Raw genomic sequence first — 18,025 nt, 5'->3', positions numbered from 1 at the left:
AATTGGAAATTCTAATACAGACGTAAGGGCATACTTTTCTTCTTGCATGCAAACATTGCAGGTAAGGATTTTGGGGACCATTGAGTGGGGGAGGTAACCTTCAGTGTGCATATGCAGTCACAGACAGGAGTCAGCTACAGAGCAGGTGGACCAAAGAGTCATTGTCATCTATTGTGCCACTAATCCCCCATCTGAAAAGCATTTTCAGGGTATGGTGCAACAAAAGAGCTGTAACAGTGTTATCAGACTGATAATTGTGATCTAATGAACTCTTAAATTTGTACAATAATCCTTCACCTTTAGAATCAGGCTCCTTTCTTCAGTACAAAATCCCTAGGTTACTCTGGTGTAAAGGTGCCTTTAAGTAAAAGTGGACACGTTTTAAATGTATGTCCTGTCATATTGTAAAGAAGCCAAAATTTAAATAAGCATTGCTTGTATTTGTAGGATGAAAAAAAGATGGTTTATGCATTGTGGTCAGTCTCATGTTCCTGAATGGAACATGACATATGTACAGGGTTTGTACATGTGAGGGAAATTATGTGTCTCTATGAAAGCCCTGTCTGTTAGTTAAACCTTTGCACGTCCTCTAAGTTGTGTCTGTCTTTTCCAATGTTTTAGTTGCCTTTATTTTTTTTTTTTTGCAGAGTTCATAATCCAATGAACTGTCCATGACCTCTGGCCAACCATTGCCTGCCTGGTCCAGCGGTCCATTAAATGAAAAGTTCTCCATGGATATGTGGTGAAAACAACCACCACATTGTCTTTCCTCCTACCCATTGGGTGTCTAGAGCCTCTTTGAAAATAACAAATAACAAATGGTAGCCTTTACACCAGGGTTGCCTCTCAAAAATTCCTTGGTGATAATGGTTCTAAATCAGCATTCTCTTTGAAAACCTATTTATCTTGGCCATCTCCAAAAGCCTCTGCTGTGATAATCTTGCTTAAGGAAAGTTCTTGCACATAATAGTTCCCAAGATGGTTTGGGCTTTATTAAAACTGTCACCTTGCATTGTGCCCAAACATTTACTGCTTCTCTTTGCAGATATTCTCCTAGTGCAAATTGGTGTAATTTACTCTTGGTATGAAATTCCACTTCATAATCACCTCTGTATTTTTCTGCTTCTCTTCTGAATGGCTACAACGAAGCACCATGTGGAGTACAACACAATTAGATAAAATGAAATTATATTTAGAGGCTTGTGTTCCTCAAGGCTCCTCCCAGTTCCTAAAGAAACAAAGATTTTATATTTTAATTTTCTTGTGGTATGATGACATTCATCTGGGTCAGACTAGAAGCACAGACATTAGGACAACACTTGGTGCTTCCAGGGATCTTGATGTGCTCCTTCAATAGCACTTTAAGTGAATATTATTCTCGCTTACTTTTGTAATGGAAACCAAATGGACGCCGCGTTAGTTAGTGTTAACCTCCATGTTAGACTGCTGGTTATTGCTATTCAATTTATGTGCTAATTGAGGGTAATATTTTATATTAGTACTCACACCTTGGAATTCTGGAACTTCTTTTCACTGTCAAGGTTGGTGGAGGTGGGAGAGGATAACTGTCCAAGGCAGCTGGAGCAGAGGCAGGTTATGTAGTAGGTTGGAGAAGAGAGATGTGTAGCAGAGTGAGAAGGTGGCCCCAGAGTCATGAATTCAGGAGCAGATGCGATGCCAGTGAGAAGACAGGGGAAAGTGATTGGAAAAGTGAGAGAAAAATGTGATTGAAGGTATAACTAAGGAAACAATGGAAAGAAAAGGATTTGACTAAAATCAGCACCTTTTGTCACAAATGATAATGCTTTTCTATCATCAAGAGTTGAATGAGTCTGTGTACTGATTCTGCTGTGTTTCCAGATGCTGAACTGCATTAGAGCAGTTCATTTGGTAATACTGCCTGGCATTTTAGCAATTACAGAGTCTGACAGTGGGTTGTCCTATTATAACTGTGAGAAAACTCATCCATGAAAGAACTGCTGTTCTGTTTGGCCTTAGTTTTCTTCATGTAAAAATCTGCCCCCTGGTCTCTGTTCCATTAGACGTCCTAATTCATCAGGGACACAGAAAATACTTGATGATAAGGTGACTATCTCACCTGACTCTGGAAACCAAATAATTTAAATGGAAAAATAATACTTAAGTGTCCTAGATATGCTGAAATATTTATTTACAGTCTTCATTCACTTGCCCTCTTGAAATTACTAAGTAGCTGGCAGATGTCATATTAAAACAAAGCATTAATAGTAAACACCAACATGCTGTCCAATGGCACTGCTGTGATGTTATGGGCACTACTGTGTATATAAAAACATAACCAGACATGCAGAATGGCCAGGTTTCCTGCCCATTACAGTGGAGGCCTGTGCAAACATTTAACTGATGTAAGACTAAGCTTTATTTTCTGAATACTTGTCAGTGTGTTCTACTAGCACAAACACATCTTTATATTGTTGGGAAAAAAATATATATATGTTGAACAATATAATACTTTAATTTCACTTATATTTCCGATGACTGCTGTGGTTTGCAAATTAACATTGAACGCATCAGGAACAATAGCTTTGTGTGATGACCCCTCTGGACAAAGTTTTTGTACCATTATAAATGTAGTAAATAAATACCAATTGATCAATATATGACAAAAGAGTGAAGAAGGGAGGTCAATAGGTAAGAATATTTGCATACAAACCATTTTTGCCCTGTTGAAAATGGCAGTAGGAGGATAAATGAATGTTTTGTAATGCTGTGTATTTGCTCCACCTGGTGGATTTTCCTGGAAGTGTTTTTAATCTTCCTAATAATGGGAAGTTGTCTTTAATATAAAAGACATTTCTCAGAGTAAAGGCAACTTCTTTCTTTCATTCTTTCATTCTTTCATTCTTTCATTCTTTCATTCTTTCATTCATTCTTTCATTCTTTCTTTTGTTTTCTTTCTTCCTTTCTTTCTTTCTTTCTTCCTTTCTTCCTTTCTTCCTTTCTTCCTTTCTTTCTTTTCCCTTTTCTTTGTCTTAGCAATAGCATTGCAATAGGCAGATTTGTGGAAAGAAAGTATAATTTGATATTTGTCTTGGCCACGCTTTGTCAGCACAGAGATCTCTATGAAAGCGTAGCATTCCAAATCCATTAGTAATTACAGTTTATTCTGGGGCTTATTTAGAGTATTCTTGGACTCATCTAGAGATTAGTAATTGCTGAGTCCAAGTCTGTGGCTTGTAGAGTTATATGTGATCAGTGAAAGGGAGGATTTGCTATGACTTTCCCCTCCCCCCTCTCCCCTACAGTTCTGAGCCCCTCCATGAGAAGTAGCAGTGTTATTGAAAAAGAGAGTTACTATGCTTAAGTGTTAGTGCTGTACATCAGCATAAAATCTGTCTGTCATTAAGCTAGCTTTGCAAACATTGTTTTCTTTGGAATTCTTAAGGACTCGGTTATGCTTTGATCATCTCATTGTTCTCCTTAGGTTATTTTTTTCCTTTAGAGTGTAATGGCTCCCTAACAGAAGGTGAAGTTTAGAAAATAGTGTCTCCATATGCAAGGGATTTGGAGACCTTTTTATTGTCTTTAAAAATGTCATTCATAGTCCTCATTAGCATTTATTGTTGCAAGCATACAAGCAGAAAATGTGAAATTGGTATGTCATGAATAGCTCCACAGAGCTCTAGAGCCCTGAAATTTTGCCTGCAGTGTGGTGTGGGGCAGGCATTGAGAGAAAGCTGGCCAGATGGCTGCCAGCACAGAGCAGAGCTGCAGGTTTTTGTCTCTGGTGCTGAGAGGAGGGAAAGTTCACTGGAGCATACGCTATCACCCCGTGCATTTTAACAGAACTGACTCACCATCAGTCAAAACTGGGAGGTGGTGACATTGAAACAAAAGTTTTCAATATAATGTAACAATCCTTGTCAAATGAATAAAGTATGTTTAGTTAGTGTCACAAATATTGACATGTTACAGAGAAAAATGCAAGGCTCAAATTTATGGCTAGTAGTAGATACTTTTTCACACAATTATGCTCTACATTATCTTTATTATGAAGATCCTATACATTGAGAAGACATCGATTAGAGGTCAAAACTTGGGTTAATATACTATAGCAGGAGGAGTTTCCCTACCCATGTTAAATGAAGAAACACCTGAGCTTCAAGTCAAAAAGCAACTGATAGCATGAAACCCTTTTTTCCTTTACTGCCCCCCTTCCTGCATGCCCTCCCCCTTTCTCCTTCTTTTTGTATCTTAAAATATGGCTATAGTTCAGCAGGAGCAGATATTCTCTTCCAGGCTTCTCCAGGTCACACTGAATGTGTTCTTTCTCTGTTAGTGAGACAGCATCATTGGTATTTTCTTTCAGAAATATTTTCAAATCAATATCAAATTTTCTAAAGTGCATGAGTGGTGTCTATGCACAGATGGTGTGGTAATTTTCTTTGAAGTCAAATGATGATAGAAATTAGCAGTCAATTCTAATTTACTTTACCCACATTACAGAAAATACAGTATTTAATAAAAATGAGAGGCAAAACTTGTTTAGCCTAGATCTAGTGAAAGAAATAGACCCCAAGACAGGTACACTTATATGTGAGTCCATGTGAGTGGTCTTACTAAAATGTGTATCAAGAGCAAAAGAGCATGCATTCTTTAAGGCCTGAATGTTGTCCCTTGCATTGTGAGTCAGTTAATTTTTTATGGAACTATTCTTTTATGTTAAGTCTAAATGTATATTTTAATTGTTTTAAAACGTGAAATGCACCCGAAATGTCACTGGAATTTCTGTGTGTTCAACAAAAATTAATTTTTGGGGGATTTTTTGATCAAAAAGCAATAGGCAGTCTAGGTTGTTAACTCTAATGCACTATCAAGGCTGCCTTTTCTTAACAGATGATTTAAAATACTCTTTGGAGTGTTGTTGAAATATGGATATAACGTACAAGTTTTCTTAACTGAAAAGACGTGAATGCTTTCTCAATTCCAATGAGTTTAATCCAGTACTCGAGGTAGCATCATGAACAGTTTTCTTAGACAACAAAGAATATTTTCTTCCTGCCTTGGTGACTACCTTTCACCTGCTCAGTATTTGATTTGTGTAGGTAATCTCAATTAGTCTATGTTTCACAGAGCAGTGTATGTTTTAAACGTCTCATTTGTCTTTTTTCAGAAGTCCAGAAAGCCTTGCCAATAAGGAAATGCTTAGGGAAATGTTTAGTGTTATCTGGCAAATGTTTTGTGTTGTGTGCATAAAGAGCTGCACTTAACAGATAAGCACATATCTTATTGGAATATTTAAATTCCATTTCCAAGGAAAGAATTAGAAGTTTATAGAGAAGTGCCTTTCTTGGGTAGCTTGAGCCTTTTGTTGGTAGTGCAGTAAAACCAAGGGAGGCTAGGTACAATGTAATGGGAAAAGTTGCACTGAGGGTCCCATTACAGGTTTAGATGGGCTGCCATTGCAATGGGCCATCAGAGATACTTGGGCAGCAAGAAATTACTGAGCTTCTCCTGAAGGTGTTGCCTTTACTGTACTGTGGTTGGACAGTCAACTGAACAAAGTTAAGAAAGCATCCAGAAGTGGTTGTCCTCTGTCCCCCGCATCAGCTCCACGGCTCACACATTAGGTGGGTTTGCCCTGTCAGTGGGATGCCTTAAGAAAACACTAATAGCTTCCAGCTGGGTGGAAAATCAAAACGTTTTGGGGCTGACAAAACTAGTAGATTTGAATTTGAAAGCCCAGCTAATGCCTCCATTTTTATTTACCACTCGCCCATAAAAGATTATTTTCCAATATGTCAGCCTCATTTGGTGGCCAGTGGTCTGAAAGTGAAAGTGGAACAAGCAAGCAGGGAAATCTGGACATTAGTGAGTCCGCCCTTTCAAGCTGGTGTGCCACTTTGTGGAATGGCCTTCCCTGAGATTGGGGGGGTCCTAATGACCATTCATCAATGCTCCTTGACTGATCATTGAGTGCCTTCTCATTCAGTTTATCAAGTCTTGCACATAAAAAGTCAGAATAAGCATTATTCAGCTTTGTTAAAGCCAACTAGGAGTAAAATGCTCCATTTGAACCTATTTTGCCCTTGGTTTTTCACTTTGTTAATGCAGTCCTGCTTAAATGAGTGCTTTTATTTGGTCTGTTAGAATATCTGAAACTATTAATTCTCTTGTATTGAATAGCTGGTGGCAGGCCAGAGCAGATGGGGTAGAAAACTATTTGGTTGGGTGTATTGCTTTCAATTAGGATCAATGAGGTTTCAGCTCCTTTGAATTAACTCACTTAATACCCACTGTGTGAAGTCACAATGTATCACAACAGTCTGCTATAAGTAGAGCGGGAAGTTGAGAAGTCCTACAGAAAAGCTTTGAGTTAAATTCTTCCTTCACTGTTAATAGAGAGCTTTCATTAACTACAGATGTGTTTCAGTGGACTTCCAGTCCCTGTTATTAAGCTGGGTTTGCACAAAAGGCAATCTCTGTACTTTCACATGATGGTCATTACGAATTTCCCTTTTCCATCAGATTCATGTCTACCTTATATCATCCTCTGCATAAAAATCTTTTTACTTCCCCATCAGATACAAGATTATGGAGACTGTTTTGCCTCCTCTACCCATTTTCAAACTAAGGACTCCTAGAGGAAGATTTTAAAATTATTTTGTAAAGCATTTTAAGTGATGGTCAAAGAAAGAGCTGGTGGCCGCCCAGGATGGTGTAACGTAATGTGCACCATAAAGTAACTGGCCCTAGATTGTCCTGTGGATTTTTCATTCTCTTTGCATCACTTTCATTTTGACAGTACTCTGACTTTTGTGATAGAGCAGAACTGTTCTGTGTTAAAACCACTGTCTTTCCTTTCTTGGTGTAGAATAAAATCATTTTACAGAATTGACTGTCCAGTTTTGCTTGGCCTGCTAAAATTTTAGACGTGGTGCAAAAACTTCTAGGGCAAGCTTTAGGTGACTGCATTAGAAATGGGGGTGGGGAAAGCACATAAATTTCCACAGATACTTCTTCAGGGAGGACTGCCAAATGGGTTGCAGCCTGCCTCAGTGTATTAAATAATGAGAGAGGAAAACTATTCATGCAGCTGGTTGCTTGAGAAAATGCTGAAGTAGTCTCAGATGCACAGGCATTCTGTTAGTCCCTTCTACGAGCAGACTTCTAGGTGAGAATCTCCAGGGATCCAGGTTTTGTTGACGTGGATCAATTTAAGTGGCAATTACTGTAGTCAGATAACAGCTTAAAAAGGCTTTTTACACACAGAAAAAAGATGCATAATCGCGCAGCATATGGAAGTTCAATTTCGTGAGCCATGGTCTGTGGATTTACAATGTACTGATATTAAGACCTTCTTTTAAAGAGTGAATATCGTTCAGTTTTATTAAAATGCGTCATAGTGTTGACACGTTACTTTCTACTTCTGAAGCTGATTCAGGCTGCATCTATGTTGATGAAAGGTTGTATTTCCAACTGTGAAAATGTTTTTCCTTTCATGTAGAGTACAGCATTACAAAAGAAAAACAATGTAGCAAATACAATACTAACTGACTGGTTTTAAAGAGTGCATCAAATAATAAAATGAAAAGGACAGTAAAGTCTTTAAAGGCCTTGTTGGCACAGACTTTACTTGTCTCCATTTCCCTTGCTTCTCTTCCTTTGCCCCTCTGCTTTTCCCCCTTTCATGAAAGTGATCAGCAAAATGTTTTCATGTTTTGTTTTTCATGTTTCTCTTGGGCTCTCTGACACTTAAAAATCCATTATTCATTCATATTATTATCCATCTATCAATACAATAGATGTCTGATGAAGATGAAGAAAAGACCTGCCTCAAGTACTAGACACATGAGGTTGTTAGTGCTGGGCTGTTTATTGGGGCAGGGGAGCTGCTCCTTTTCTTCTTGATAGTCTTGGATTTGCCAGTTCTGTGTTTGGAATTTCTCTCCTATATAAATGAAACCTAAGGGTGCCACTTAGATTACGTTAAAAAGATATTATAGAGATATCAGTCAATTAAATGTTTCATTTTCTTTAATTGAGAAATATTAATGAGTTCAGTCTGGATATTAGGAGGGACTATTATTTTCTGCTTAATTTTGCATGTGTGTCCTTTTCCTAAACAGATCTTTATCAGGCTCCATGGTAGCTAGAGGAAGGAAGAGGAAGGCCTAAAAGCAGAGTTGTTTCTTCTTAATAGAGGCAGAAGATGGCGTAACGCACATTCGGGGGGGGGTGGGGGGGTGGGGTGCATAAATAAGTAGACAAGGACAGACCTTACACCGAGAAGATCTGACTGAGAATTGTTGCCTACCATAAAGGTTTGAATGTACAATGCAAAGGCAAAGTCACAACCAGGACCTACATGCTAGTTGCTGGAGAAATGGCTTGTTACTAAAGCACTTTGCAAGTGCTGAATGGGAGGAGAGTTTTAAAAAGGACAGTATTTTTTCTTGTGCCTAGAATTTTGTGCAAAGCTGTGTGCTACAGAAGGTATGCGAGTCAAGCGTATGCTTCTTCTGAGAGGCAAAGATGTTTTACAAAGGACTAAAGAGGGACTGCTGAGAAGAAAATAGCCAGCTTTAGATAAAGCACTATAACAAAGACTTGTAGTTTTATGTATCATGGTGTCCATTAAAGCTTAATAGGGAAGAGTGAATTGAACCTAGCCAGGCATACCTTATTCATGTGAAGGATAAACATTTAAGGGGTTCACAAAATCAGAAATTGGGAGGACATGATTGTTTAGCTTTTGAAAAAGCTTTACAGGGAAGATTTTGTTTTCATCCCCCATGGATCACTATGCAAGGTAAAGGAGAGTAAGCTGCAAATGTTTGGAACATATCAATGGAAGAATCCCAGGGGGTTAAAAGCACCATAGTAAAATGTAAGTGGTCTGCTTTCTAAGTGTGGTCTATTTTACACATACTACTGTGGATCTGAGAGAGGGAGTGATTTTGATACTCCGTCCGCTATAGTAAAGGAGAATAATAATGGCAAAAGTGTGGGAAAGGGCGGGGGGGAGGGGGGGAGAGAAATTCTCTTGTATATTCTTGTGCACATTTTGAATTTCCAGCTAAATAAACAGACGCAGTCTTACAAAGTGCAAAATTATGGCTGTTAAAATGAAGAATGATGTTTTTTCCACATTCGGAGGAGAGCTGATTCAAAGTGATGCTTTTTCTTTAATTGTTGTCAGCAGAGGAAAGGGTTAACTTTTAAGGAAAAAATGAATAATTCAGTGTTTGGCTTATCACTCTGTATTTTAGTTCCTATTCTTTGGTCATCTGGAACTTGGTGTGAAAGGTAGAGTAAAAGGAGTCAGCTGAGGGGAGCCGGGGTTGTGATAATTTGCACACACATCCCTGTCATTGTTCTGCCTGAAGAGACAGGGCTGGGTTCAAGGCCACATGTGCTCCTGTCATCATTCACATTTCTGCTCCAAGTGCAATACAGAGTGTCAGCTCTCCATCTGTCTTTGCCTGGCAAACGCACGCGCCCAGCATCCTGCCTCCAGCTACGCTGCCACAGCCAGTTCTGATGGCCCTCCTCGCTTCTCTCTGTTCATTCCAGAACAGGAGGCACTGAGCCCTAAATAAGCTTGCTTTTAGGAGAGAGCCATTTACAGTGTGGTATATTTTATCCAAGGATGCCTGGTGAGTCAAAATTATTGCAGCTCTTTCGGTTCTAAATGAGGAAACGCTAATCGTTTTTTTGATAGTATATTTTCCCTCTCTCTTTTTTTCTTTTCTCTTTTAATATAGAGGGTGATTTGCAAGCTGATACGGGGTACGGAGCGATCGCGGATGCTAATTCTGTTGTGTATGTGTTTGGGGGAGGGGAATTTGTGCAAGTGAACTGCTAGAGATGATACTTACAGCAGGACTGGATGTTTCAATGAAAAGGGATAGAAATAGCAGAAAGTCACCAGCTTTGTGGGTACAGGTCTCTCTGCACGGGGGATCATTTTTAGCAAAGAGAAATACAGCTTCAGGCTGGCTTTCATGACTGTCAGCTGTACCTTGAATCTGCAAACATTTGATCGTAGGAGATCATTCACAGCGTTTACCAATCAGCTGAAATTATCTCTGTGAAAAGCTGTTTATGTTGGAGAAGTGAGGGAGATTTATAAAACAGATTATTCCAGCCTTGTCCTAAATCGTAGTCCTTCACTGTCACCAGGCAAATCACTAAAATATGTTGATTCAAAATAAAACAATAAAAAAAAATCTGCTGAATTAGAGGAATTGCTGTGGAGCTGGGAGTTATAATAGGTCGGTTTCCTCAGGAAAATATTACCCTTGGATCTTACGATCACTTGTCTATTGATAAGTGATATTGCCAATAAAAATGCTTCTCTGCAGGGTGATTTGTCTGAGGGATTTTATAAGATGCTTGACCATGTCTGAGTAGATTTAATTTGGTGTGTTTTTTTGTCTGTTTTTTCCCCCCTTTGGTAAGGTCTGGAGAAAGCCATGTGCCTGATTATAACAGCTTGTGTTCTGGATAAAAAAAAGACGGGGCTAGAGATCCTACAGCTGGCTGGTTCTTGTGGATTATTTGGGTAGGACAGGCAGAAGAGGCTATGCTTGATCACAGAGTGTCTGTACACCTCGCAGATGGTGTTTTGAAACAGTATCTGCCAGTTTACTGCAGCCACAGTTGCATGTAGGTATTGCCAGTTGTTGGAAGAATGTTTTCCTTTTAGGATTTTTGTATACGGTCATACTCTACTGCTGTTATGTTTGCTGATCCTGTGATTGTAACGAGAAAGTGGGCTCTGTTTGCACAAAGCACAAGGTTAAGAGGATTTATATGGTTGAAATATGGGCAAATTAATTTGCATAGATAACAACTGAGGACTATGAAAGGTCAATTTAACCCTTTATACGTCAAATTTGATTTGCATGCATTGCATTCCTGGGAATGTGGTCTTCATTAGAAATACTCTGGTAATCCATTAATTAGGAAAACTGTGCATTGTGCCTAATTTTTATCCACTGATATTTCCCTTATGTTTGTATGAAACTCATCTTCTCCTGTGGTTTACTTTTTCTGTGTTTTATCAAGGTATTATGGTGTACTAGGTGTACTAAAATGACGCAATCTTACCAGTTTTGATCCTTGTGTGCATTATTCGGTGCTATTGGCAAACTGTTGGAATGCCTAGAGTGGACATTTTTGAAAACGTATTAAGCCTTTGGCATTTAAATGACTTAATCTACCTGCTGGTTAAAATTTCATGCATCTTTAATCAAAATGGCATGTGCCACACTCAAGTATGTATACCCTTATCAATACTCGTTAAGCTTTACCATTAAATAAATCTTTTATTTGCGGCATTCTCTTAAAGCAGTAGCAAGCAAGAAGCATGTTTTAATGTCAGCTCTGAGTGTTAGAAAACCTTGCACTTGGATACAGAGAATACACTGACAGCTGTGACTGGGAGCATGTGCCAGAATGGAGATACTTGAACAGATCTGACACTTGGCTATTTTTGACACCCATCTGCACTTTTTTACTCTCCTCTAGGATGAACTGCCTCTCAATCTGTTCACAGCATATTTTAGCCCTTTAATATTGTGGTGTTGTGTTTTTTCAAATGGGCATTATTAGCCATCTGGGGCAGATTTTGTATTTTAAAAGTAAGCACATTATGTACAGGAGATTAAAAGGATGTGTATTTTTATGTAATCTGATATTATGTCAGTGCCTTTTGTGTATGTGTGAAGTCTTGATTTCAGAACCATCCCTTTAGAGATTCTGACATCTGAAGTCCTTCTTTTGGGGAAAGAACAGGAAGTAATAAAGACGGGTTCTGGTTTATGTGTGGCGATAACAATTACACAAACTAAATTTGCCCTTCAAAGACAAATTGCTCGTACTGTTATAATTGTGACTGGGCGCTCACCTCCTCACTCTCCTGTTGGGGCAAGCAACAGCAGTGGGGCTGCCTCGTGAAGCGCTGTAAAAGCCATTCAGACTTCTGTGAAGGCACTGCTGCAACTCTGAGAAAAGTCTCTAGAAAGATAATCCCGTTAACATGCAGCTTGCCGTAACCAAGTTAACCATTTTGTCATTCTGTGTAGCAAACTCTAGGAAGCGTTTATCTCTAAGTAATTGTTCCTGGGGGAACAGTGTTCAAATCTAATACCGTACACCAGTTTCTCTGATTACTGTGAATGTGGTGGTTGGTTTCTTTTTTCTTTTTTTTTTTCCTTTTTTTTTTGTATTGTTTATTCCGGACTTTATTTATGAAACATTACAAATCTATCAGTCATTTTATAGTACTTTCAAAGAACAGATGTTGGCCTACAAAATGCTTTATTATTGCCCATGGCAGTATTCAGCATGGTTTCCTTAAAAGGACAATCAGTGATCACAGTCATTGTAGCCCAGAAATAATGCTGCTCTTTCAGAAGATGGCCTGGTATTAGGTCAGACCACCCTTTCTTTACTTCTGCTCTCCAGATGTGGCTGCAACTAATTTTTTTTAAAGTTCATGTTTCAAAAAAAAAATGGGTTTGTTTTCAAAATCTGGTTTTACTTAAGATATCTCCATCCTGGAGTGCATTTCATAAATTGCCCACATATTTTTCTTAGCAGAGAACTTAACTGGCTGTAATTTTTAACACATGGCCACATCATGTGATATTTTCAAAACATTTGCACATAGCTTTAAGAAGGTCCCGGCAGAAATGATCCATCATCTCACAGCCAGCCCATTTCTTAACAGCATATCTGCATTTTCCATTTAGTAGAGCTATATATTATTAGCTTACATTTTGGGTAGTAAAACAGTGTATTGCTGATTGTAAAACATGGACTTTATTATCTGCTGAAAATTGATTTGGCATTTATAGCCACTGTGTACTAGAGTGGCTTTCTGGTTTTAACATTAGTGCTTGCAAGTGATGATTTGTTTAAAGAACAGAAACAAAATTGCCATGGACATAACGGTTAGTGTCCTAGTAACTGAACATTTGGATTATCCACCTGTTTTTTAAATAGATGCTCTTAATGGTGTTACACAGCAAAAGTGGCCTAACAGTCCATTAACCGACTTGTTCTGTTCTAAGTTGCAGTTGCTATGCTGTTGTATTAGGAGGACTCTGTGTATTACAAAACAAATTTCCTGCCAAATAGGGAAAATGTGTCTGGAAATACTTAAGTCTGACTTTGCATCAATATTCCAATCATCCTACATAATGATTTGAATCTTCAGGATTCAGCTACGAGTGAAAAGCTCTTTCCCTAAGAGGGCCGTGGGTCACTGGGTTCTTCAGATATGTATGGTAGGGTTGGGAGGTGACATGTGATGACTTGCTTTTCACAGTATTAAAGTTTCTTCGTCTTTTATGGTAGTAATAAATTCCAAAGTCTGCATAACATTATTGCTCTTATTTTCAACCTATGGGGCTGTGAACTGCCTCATGCTACACATGCATGGAAAGTAACTAACACATCATGGAATGCAGATCATGCTGCAGGAATGAATATGAATGTACACACACACATATATATATATGTTTCATCAGGGTCCCAAACACTCTTTTCCTGAGAAGATTGAAAGCTTTCTAGCTCAGGCCCTTAGCTAGAGAAGAAGCTAGAGAAGAACAGCTAAATTAGTTTGTCAGGACAGGCACTTCCTTGGTGTTTAGCACCAATCACATCTTGATTTGAAGATTTTGGACTCAACACTCACATATATAAGTCATGAACATCATAGATAGCAAATCAATGTGATCTGTGTATATATGATTTGAAAAGACAACTTGAATTTTGCATAAAATGAAAATATGTGATACACGAGTTTAAAGTCTGTATAGAAAAATTGATAAATTTAAGAGTAGAGGACATGATACCTAGTCCTTTTCAGGACATACACATACCTCTACCAGTTTTCTGGTTTGTTTGCTTCATCCATGTTTCTTTCAAGTGTGTACATCAAGGGTAACACTACAAAAAATCAGCTGAAGCCTGGTATTTTGCTTCCAGGTCACAAAACAACTTGTGCACTTGAAAGAGTAGCTGCCTTCCAAATCCAAAGTTCTGTGCCTCTAGCTCGCCTCATCCCTGGGTGCATGACTGTCACAGCTTTCAAGTTTCCTGATCATGTCAAGCTGCATCTGTGCATGGCAAGGTCTCCTTCAGTATTGATAGGGTTAAGCAGCTCAATGCTGAGATCACACCAATATCTTTTTGGAGTTGAAGCATTTCTGTGTCTTGAATTGTTCACACAGTTGGATCTGGTAGGTAATCTCAAAGGAAGCCCAGTGCATATTTAGAAATGTTGGTCTCTTCACAAGTGTAGGCTTACTTTTTGTTCCCAGAAATGTGTGTGGTGTAAAATGGAGCATAGAGCCAGCAATGCTAAGGCAAGGAGAGATTAAATTGGGAAAAAACACAGGGCACAGCAGTGCTTGGATTTTCACTTACACACAGACACAGTCTAGCCATATTGGCCCACTTGGCAAGGCTTATTTCTTTCAATATCCTGCTATGCTAACTCCATGTTCACGCAGTTCCTCTGTGAAGCTGGTGAAGTCCTTGCCACATTGTACCATTCTGTCTATATTCACTGGCTCAGCTCTCCAGCAGCTCAGCCATCTCTGCACCGAGTTGCATTTTTGTGATGTACATTTGTTCTTTCTGCCTCATGTACATGAGAGTCGCCAGATGACGAGCAGGACCAGTGCAGGAGCCGTTTTCCCCTTGCTGCTGTTGATCTTGAGCCATGTTCCCTCTTAATATGTTTCTTATTCTTGGGTAGGACAAGAGTGTTGGAGATTAGTCCCATAAACTGCTAATGGGCAGTAGCTTTCCCCACTGCTAAAGGAATATGTTCCAGACCTGAGCGCGAGCAAGCAGAAGGAGGATTTGAACTTGCGTGTTTCGCTTCCAGAGTGAGACTTCCACTCTAAAATCTTGCAAAAAAATTTCAAACCTCACTCTTCTATCTTGCTTAGCAATATCTTATACAAACCATTTCTACTTGCCAATCTTCTGAAGATGAGGATATGGACAGCTTTTCTGGAGGAGAGAGTAATGCTGTGGATTCCATGTCTCCAAGTTATCGAGGCCCTTGAAAGGCAGGACTTTTCCTGTTTGTGAGCTGTAGGCAGTTGCTAGTTAAATATAATTAAATTTATATAATCTTTTTGTCCTGAGCCTACAGCTGCCTAATGGGAGGGTGTAGAGAAGATGGATGAAGCCAAAGTTTTCTCAAGGTGCATAGTAAAGATTAGAGGTAAAAGGCACAAGTAATAGACTGTGATAAAACCCAAGTAAATACCAGGAAAAAAATTCTTCACCGTAATGATGGTCAGACATTAAAACTGTTTTTTCAGAGAGGTAGTGATATTTTCCTTATTGAAGATTCTGTATTGGACAAACCCATGGCAACTTTATCTAAATTTCACATGCTTTAAGACAAAAGGGCATACACTGTCTCAATCTCCTAAGGTCACTTCAGCTTGCATAATGATACTTTGTTCTGCTGGATCTGTTAACTGTTCTGGACACCCAGTCCGAGGTGCTTCAGACACGTGCTCTGTAGAGGAGAGCAGAGCACCCCCTGGTACTGGCTTGTGTGTTGTGTTTCAGGGGGAATTTTAGCAGTGTTGGGCTTCAAACACCTAAAGGGATTCATTGAATCTGCTCTGAAACTATCGTTTGATCCGTAGCTTTGTGAATGGACTTTGTGTGCTAGTAGAAGAGCAGAATTGTCAGGCTCAATGCTGGTTGAAAGGGCTGCACCTCCTTCCTCTGGCAGCTCATGGACCTGTGCTTCCATATACCAGAGTTGAATTTATTTGTCTGAGCTAGTTTTTAAATTGTTTTATTTTTATTTCTTCACTACTAGTTTTGATTTCTTCTTTACTGCAAGTTGTAGGCAGAGGGTGGAGAAAGAGCCTCATTGTGAGCTTTAACTGCAGAACAGCTTGAGACAACAAGTTGCTGGAGAGCTTGGGATTTGAGAGGAGACACTTCAACTGAAGGTTCACAGACCTCCTAGTTTTGTCTCTGTGCTGCAGCACACCACCTGTTAGTAATGTTCCTGCAGCTGGTTTAAAGAAGAGACACTGAAAACATCCAAATTCTAAAAGTCTCCTTCTCAAATTCTTATGGCATGAAGCTAGAGCCTTACTTGAGCTTTTTCATGATGTTGTGTAGTGCTTGTAGATTTATTTCTGCTTCTTCTTGCTCTTGGGATTTGGTAATCTTGTGAAATTTTCATGAGGAAAAATTACCTGGCAGGACCCCTGCATCTGAATTTATTAAAATTTTCCAGCCAGATATTTAGGTATTGGTGTGGATAAATACTCTGGAGCTATGCCTGCAACACAACTGTACTTTTAAACAGGCACAGAGTGTAAGTCAAAGGTGACAGGAAATCTTTCTGAAGTTCAAAAGGACTTCAGCAGAGGACACAGTTATTAAGATTAGTGCTCATATGGTTCTCATTCCTTATGGACATCCCTTTAGAAGCAGAGTGTAACAAGTTCTGCTGTAATTTTTGCGTGTTGACAATACTGAGCTGACAAAGACCAAAAGAAATGTGGAAATAGAAGAGTGAAAGGGATTGGTATTGATCACCTCCTGGAGGAGAAGCTGAGGATTAAGGAAGAAAAATGTGTTTTGGTAACCCTTCAAGCGTCCTGCAAATTTGGGCAGATCTGCTGTAGGGGGAAGGCTGATATCCATTCTTTTTTTAAAAATGGGGGTTGCTATATTGAACTGAGATTTGAGTAAGTGGCATTCGCATATGCTTAATTAACTACAATGAAGTTTGAAATGATACAAGAAGCAGGAACATGTTTTACCTTTCAAAGTCCATTGCCCTTTCTAGCTTATCAATACATATTTTCTGGGGTTCAAGGCACTATTCTGTATTAAATAAGTCATTTGTAAAGCATATCTAAAATTTTACTTGGTACTGTGTCAGTTCTAATGCATTACTGGAATTTTCTTTTTATGCTTATAATCCTCTTCTCCAAGCCTTGGGAGCTTTCCTGTATATGTCCAGTGCAGATTCTTGTAGTTCCCCCTTCTGTTTCTTCTAGCGATGCTAGGTTCAATGTCTTACTGTCCTCCTGTTTGAAACCACATCCTGCTAAAGCAGTAATCTCCCAGTTAGGGATACAGGGCCTTTCCCCTTCCTTCTTTCAGATCTCTCCTTAATATGTATTTTGTGAGTCATGCAAGCACACATGACTCAAATACTCTTCCTGCCACAAGATTGCAGTTTGGAAAATGTGTGCACTCGCATCATAGGAAAATGCAGCCATAAATTGATTCTTGCTTCCAAACTGTGCATTCCAAATATATTCTGGTGGCCCTTTTAAGCCAGAGCAATAAGCATGTGTACACAGCCTTGAATTTTCATTGTAGCTGTTTTATAATCCAAATGAATGCCATCTAGATAGACTTTCCTATATGCAACTTCCTCATACCATTCCTTGAATTTTTAAGAGCTTCTTTTTTTTTAAGAAATTTTGCGCCTTGCAGAACACCAGCCACATCTTCTATGGTTAGCAAATACAAATTAGCATTTATTGTTTTAATTTTATTTTTCCAGTCCATTTCACCACATAATTGTTGATTGTGTAATTATATCTGCTAGATTTGCACACACTTATTTATATTCTCTTTAGGAGAAAGTTTGTCTCACTGGAATTTGGAAGAGGTCATTTTCTGTGACAGTGTTACTGTTAGTACTTTTTTTTTGCCTGGAAACATGCTAGAGACACTCTTTTGGACATTTTAGACTATAAACACTTCAGTGTACAAAAATGGTCTTTTAGAAACAGGGATATGCAACAATCTCATTCTGTTTTAGAAAGTATTGGGATATCTGTCAGTTTTGGAAGGGAAATCCTGAGTGAAACACAGGGACCTTGTAACACAGTAAAGAAAGTGGAAAGATGCTCATTAAAGCAATTGTGGTTAAGTTTGTAAAAGAATGGGTGTAATTAGATATCCATCAAGGTCAGATGGCACTGTCATTTAATAGCTTCAGATGTCATCAGTTTTCTTCTTG

At 38.8% G+C, this 18,025-nt stretch overlaps 1 protein-coding gene across 5 annotated transcripts in view; it reads left to right on the top strand.

Annotated features, from left to right (window-relative positions):
- RUNX1T1 (RUNX1 partner transcriptional co-repressor 1) overlaps window positions 1-18,025 on the top strand; it is a 115,962-nt gene that overhangs the window by 25,681 nt on the left and 72,256 nt on the right. The window contains exon 1 of one of the 5 annotated variants that reach the window (XM_030266406.4): window positions 9,415-9,638. The exons of the other annotated variants lie outside the window; for them this stretch is intronic. Coding sequence (XP_030122266.1) covers window positions 9,632-9,638 — 7 coding nt within the window. The 5' untranslated portion in view covers window positions 9,415-9,631. Of the gene's footprint in view, window positions 1-9,414; window positions 9,639-18,025 lie in introns of those variants that run through there. 5 annotated transcript variants of the gene reach the window in all.

This window comes from Taeniopygia guttata, chromosome 2 (genome assembly GCF_048771995.1).
Source record: "Taeniopygia guttata chromosome 2, bTaeGut7.mat, whole genome shotgun sequence".
In the NCBI taxonomy this organism is placed as follows: Eukaryota; Metazoa; Chordata; class Aves; order Passeriformes; family Estrildidae; genus Taeniopygia; species Taeniopygia guttata.
Note: the sequence above shows the minus strand (reverse complement) of the source record. Positions and strands in the feature narration are given on the sequence as shown.